This window comes from Ranitomeya imitator, chromosome 3, assembly GCF_032444005.1.
Source record: "Ranitomeya imitator isolate aRanImi1 chromosome 3, aRanImi1.pri, whole genome shotgun sequence".
NCBI lineage: Eukaryota > Metazoa > Chordata > Amphibia > Anura > Dendrobatidae > Ranitomeya > Ranitomeya imitator.
The window spans coordinates 755,971,922-755,977,921 of record NC_091284.1 but is presented as its reverse complement, the minus strand read 5'-3'; the positions used below and the strand labels follow the sequence as shown (position 1 = coordinate 755,977,921).

General features: G+C 45.2%; 1 protein-coding gene across 1 annotated transcript in view; it reads right to left on the bottom strand.

The window, feature by feature from the left end:
* Window positions 1-642: 642 nt before the first annotated feature.
* LOC138671082 (probable tRNA methyltransferase 9B) overlaps window positions 643-6,000 on the bottom strand; it is an 85,978-nt gene continuing 80,620 nt past the window's right edge. The window contains exon 4 of the mRNA XM_069758982.1: window positions 643-1,720. Within this exon, the coding sequence (XP_069615083.1) occupies window positions 762-1,720 (959 nt within the window). The 3' untranslated portion in view covers window positions 643-761. The remainder of the gene's footprint in view (window positions 1,721-6,000) is intronic.

The window sequence follows — 6,000 nt, the reverse complement described above, 5'->3', positions numbered from 1 at the left end:
AGTTGGGTTTCCATCTGGTGGGTTGCCTGTGTAAGTAGGGTTCCCAGACAGGCAGCCCTGCACTTACTTTTTAGTCAACTACCTGTGTTACTTTCCTTCTACTAATAGTACTGTAGGAAACTGATGTTTGTGCCATGCGAGTGTGGCCTGGAATAAAACAAACAAAAAAAAAATTGGAGGTGTTGCATGAGGTATCAGGTCTCTCAGCTAAAAAGGCTTGCACTGCTTCCTCAACAGCCAGGTCCTGATTAAAACTTCAATTCCAAGCTGTAATTGCTGGGCCAGACCCTGATACCCTATGCATGGCCTATGGCTGACTGCTGCCATCTCATTTGCAAATTTCTACTGTGGGTCAATTGATGCCACTTTTCATGGCGTCTACCCAAAATTTTAATTGTTTGGGAAGCTTTTTGTCACCCCTTAAGGTGTTGTGTATAGGTTTGGTTTGGCCTCCCATTGAATCTAATGGGGTTCGGGTACGTTCGTCGAATCGTTCGGAGAACATTTTAAATATTTGCCGAACCGAACCTTGAAAGGTTCGCTCATCTCTAATTATAAGATCTGTTGGACCATCGTCCATATTCTTCATCCACAAAGTACTTGTACTCAGATGTAGATATTTATTTAAAAAAGATAGTAAACAAAAAACACATCAGAAGTTACAATATAAAAAATGCAATAATATTATTTTATAAAATTATTATAATTAAAATACTATGTCAAAAACAGAACATTAATTATCAACTGTGTCAATCGACACATTATATCTTTGGAAGTTGAATCTTTTCAGCAATAACACACCAGTTGGAATGATCAAAGAACGTCTGCACAACACGAAGCTCGGGAATGCATTGTCCTATGAGGTCACTGAGCTCTCCCTGCTTAAAAATGTGGTAATATCGTAGACAGGCATTGTTTACACCTTGCAGAAGCTGATGGTCTGATGAAACAATTTCACAATCGTAGTGACAGCCTATTAGGGTTTTGTTTCTTCTGTTTCTAGTCTTCTTTTCACCAGGATTTGCATAATTCATAGCACAGTTAAGTTTATGATTAGTTGATTCCCCGCATTCTGAACCCAGATCTGGTAAAGGAACCATGTTAAAATCATTTATTGCTTCCTTGCTAAGGTCTACAGTGGGAGACTTCCAAAAGGTTGCGTTGGGGATTGGTGAGCTCAACCTTTCTGCAACTGTGTTGGCATTGTTCTCAAGCTTTTGCATAGGATATCCAACATTTCTAAAAAAATGCAAATGCTTAGAGGAAATGCTTAGAGGTCTCTTAATATCAATACAGAGATTATACAATCTCCGGAATATGCTTCCATCGTTGTGCTCTATGACCCCAGAATCAGAAGTTTTATTCAAACCCGAATCTAAAGAGCGTGCCAAGAACCTGGATGATTGAAGTTTATTCTGATGTGGTAAAGATTGATCATCTAGAAAAGTCCTCAGGGTTGTGGAGGGATGGACTGTGTTGAAGTGCTGATTCAAAGAGCTGGTATTGAGGTTTGCTTTCCTACACTTTTGCAGCTTGTCAGATAGGTTTGGTATACTTGGATCTTTGTTCCAAGGTATGAGCAAATCTTGTTTTACAAATTTCCTTCTTTTTTGTTCCATTGCCCATACATATATCATCATCTGTCCACCAACTTTCAGTATCCGACTCATCTCCTTAATTGCTAGAACACGACGTTCCTTGGTTGAAAAATGGTGGATAACTGTAGAGGCCGAAAAACAGAGCATTGATTTTTTATTTTTGTGCAATAAAGAAAATTATTGACATACGTTTGAAAAGTTCTGTAACATTCTGGCCTGGTGGTTCAATCCCCTACCTCTAACACTTTAAGAACAAGGTCCTGTGCGGTCCATAAGCTACATTTACATGGCAGTATTTTGGTCAGCATTTCACATATTGTATTTGTATTTGTAATTACAAATACTAATTGGCTTTATTTTTTTTTTGAATCAAACTGCAGAACTGCAAGTGTTTCCTCTAAAGGAGTTTCCTGGAATAAATTTTTTGTCCCTCAAAAAACTAAGCTGCTACCCTCCCCAGATCCAGTGCTGCATCTTCACTGACCTAGTGTTTGTTCACAAGCGGTAAGTGCACAATTATAGTGCATGTACCTACTGCAGCCAATCACTGGGCTTAGTGGATCCGTCAATGTAGACTTCATGAGCTACTGAGCCCAGTGATTGGCGGCAGCAGTCAAAAGAGATGTAGTCGACAGGCTGGAGCAATTACTTATAGACTATAGCTCATGTGACCACTGCAGTCATGCTTAATAAACACACCCATAGTACACACACACACACACACACACACTTCTGCTACAATTATAGCACAGGTCTACAAACATCAATTTTTTTCCCAGGTGCCAAGGTTTGTTTGTTTTTTAATGGATTTAGTGTATTTTGAGGGAGCTGAATTTAAAAACTCCATTACTTTTGCTGAACTGGTTCTAGTTTTTGAGATAATTGATCCATAAAAATAATGCATTCCCCCAATACAACTGGTATGTGATTACCAATGCAATAGCTTTTAGTCTTCTGACTCTTTAACAGTGTCTTAAGTAATGAAATATCCCACATAATTATTTTGCATTTCAGTTGTAGGCTTACAGCGCTATAAAAACGATTTATTGAAGCCAGAATTCTGCTATAATTAATGAACTATTACATATCTCAGAAACTAGAGCCAATCTGGCAAAACCAAAGTCATATTTTTAATTCGTACCATAAACTTAATAAAAAAACAATCACACGTCATTTTCACCAAAATCACTGTATACAAATGTTGTATGCACACACAGCTGTGTGTGGGAAGGTGCACTTAAATGTTTGGCCACACCAAGGGAGCACGGAGTGCCTGAACTTGGTTGGAACAATCATTCTGTGCTAATGGACTTCCTTCAAATAAACAGCCAATTAGGTCCTGCCTTATGCAGGGCATAGAAAACTATGGCAGAGGCCATTGTTAGGCCTTTGCCGCAATGGCAACCAATTGGCACTTTGCAATTCCGTCACAGTAGGGTCACAATGTAAGTTCTCCTACTGTGAAACCACTTGAGTGTTACAGGCAGCACGGATGATGCCATCTGCGGCATTAAGTGAACCTGACAACTGATCCATGCTGCCCAATCCACAGGCAGCATGTATCAGACACCGACTGTATGATCTCAGCCAGAAGTGTTTCATTCTGAAACGCTACAGCGTTTCTGTAACGCTCGCGCCGAGACTGGTTGGCGCGGGCACCTGGGGGTGTGGCCCCACTGGACCACAGACCGAACTTCCCTGGAAGGGGCGTAACTAAGTAGCTTCCTAGGTGTTCGCTGGAGCCTCTGATGGTGAGGTCAGACTTGTGCAATAGGAAGCTACCAGGTACCACTCCATGGTGGAGTCGGACTGTGGATGCTGATCCCACCGGGGACAAGACACGGGCAGGCAGGCACGGCTGTGACACTGGCTGACAGACGGGTATGGCAGAGGCCCTGACGGGCGGACTGGCTTGACGGAGATACAGGCAGGCAGACGGGTGCGGCTGGCACTCAGGCAGACAGGCGGGCACGACTGGCACTGGCAGACAGGACTGATACTCTGGTAGGAACTGGTATTCAGATGGATGTGTGGAAACAGGTAAGAACCTATTCAGACTGGAGAATATAAAGGAACAGGTAGAGACCTGTAGGGAAAGTTGCAGAATTAAGATAGAGCAAGAGTGGAAGAAAAGCTGAATCGCAGGAGGCGGAGTACGAGTAGAAGGTGGAGCTATGAGCAGAGAAGGAGAAGGCAGAGTAGAGAAGGAGAAGGCAGAGCCAAGGACGGAGCCACAGGAGGCGGAGCCAAGAGCGGAGACGCTGGAGGCGGAGCCAAGATCGGAGACGCTGGAGGCGGAGCCAAGATCGGGGACGCTGGAGGCGGAGCCAAGAGAGGGGACGCTGGAGGCGGAGCCAAGAGAGGGGACGCTGGAGGCGGAGCCAAGAACTAAAGACGTAGAACCGCAAGGAGCGGTGCCAGGTGGAACCGCAAGGAGCGGAGCCGTAGAGCAAAGCCACAGAGAGCGGAGCAAGGTCAGAGAGCAGAGCTGAGAGAAAAGCTGAGAGACACAGAGCCACAGGTTGTGGTAGAACTGAGCAGAGAGAAGCAGAGCCACAGACAGTGGCGAACAGAGCAGAAAGGTAAGGCAGAGGTACACACAGCTGAGTGGGAAATGACTAATGACAAAGAAGGAGCAAGGACGGACATAGACCAGAGTACAGACAGGAACGGACACGGATACACAAACAGAACACAGATGAAGGCCTGCAATAGTGTAGCCCTCAGAGACAGGAAACACACGACCTGGCAGCTCAGTAGCAAATGCTAACTGAGGGGAATAGTTTGCTCAGGCATCCTCCAATGGGTGAGGATGCCTTAAGTATCAGAGGCATCAAGGCTATTGGCCAGAAGCACCTTAGGGAGGTGCACACAGTCTCAATAAGAATCTGGAGTGGCTGGCGCCGCCCCCCTATGCACACAGCCAGGAAGTGTACACAGAGCAGGCCGCCATGAAGCACATGGCATGGAACCAGCAGCAGACAAATCTCACAGCATGGCACTGAGTGAGTAGATGTAACAGGCAGGTGGGGAATGGAAGGCCATGCAGTGATGCCGGCAGGGTTGTTACAGTACCCCCTCCTTTACGCCCCCTCTTCTTCAAACCCGCTAAAATGATCCATAGAAGAAGAAAGAAACCACTCACAGTCCAAGTCATAACATCTTTAGAGTAGGATAAGGCAAACGGGTCACCAGGAATCTCAGAAGACAAAGTCTCTTTGTGCCCAACAGGGTTAGCTTCATCAGAAATCTCGGATAGCAAAGTCTCTTTGTACCCAATAGGGTTAGCCTCCTCAATGGACTGGACCATTTCCTCTGAGTAGACAAGAAGCAGGGACTTGGATGCTACTGGTTTGATATCTTCACCAGCCGGCCACTTAGAAGCCGAAGGAACACTCACAGGATACATCTTCTGCCCGATATCCAGAGACAAATTTTCAGGTAGCAGAGATGTCTTGAAATCTTCACCAGCCGGCCACATGGAACTCGAAGGAACACTCACAGGATACACCTTCTGCCCGATATCCAGAGACGAACTTTCAGGTAGCTGAAATGTTCCAGAGTACTGAACACAGGAAAAATCACTGGAGCAGAGTGTGGAGAATAATAACTCCACCGGATCAGGAAAAAACTGAGAGGAGAAAACTTCTGTTTTGGAATCTTCACCAACCGGCCATATGGACAATGAAGGCACTCACATAGGAACCATTTTCTGCCGATTATCCAGAAAAAAACGTCCAAGAGGCGGAGGTATTTCCACGAACAGGTTACAGGTATAGTCATTAGAGTAGTGAGGAGAGATTGTCACCGCTTTCCCATCTTTGGTAACATCAGCACTCCTTGACTCGATGACTAACGGGTTCCTGGTATAGTCACTGGAGACGTGTGGAGAGATAATCACCGCTTCCCCATCTTGGGTGACATCAACACACCTTGACTCGACGACTAACAGGTTACTGGTATAGTCACAAGAGACGTGTGGAGAAATAGTCACCGCTTCCTCATCTTGGGTGACATCAACACACCTTGACTCGACGACTAGCAGACCAGCTGAAGAAGAAGACAACACAGTTGACTGTCCTTGATGCATGGGAACCAGACACCTCTCATGACTGGGTAAATTCAAACAAAGTATTTTGCAGGAACTCTTGACCAGAGCGGGTGGTAGAGTTCCAGGCTCAGAATGACCCATGGGCATAACAGACAGCATACGGTAGATAAACTTCTTCATGTATAAGGCTCCAACTTGGAGCTGTAGTTGTCCTTGCAGGACTAGACTGCTCTTGAGTAGGGCTTGACCAACTTCAGACAACGCCCTTACCGGGTTCTGGAGCTGTATGACAGAGACCACACACCGACTTCGAATGGTTGGCGACTTTACCACACCAATGCTACCGGAAAA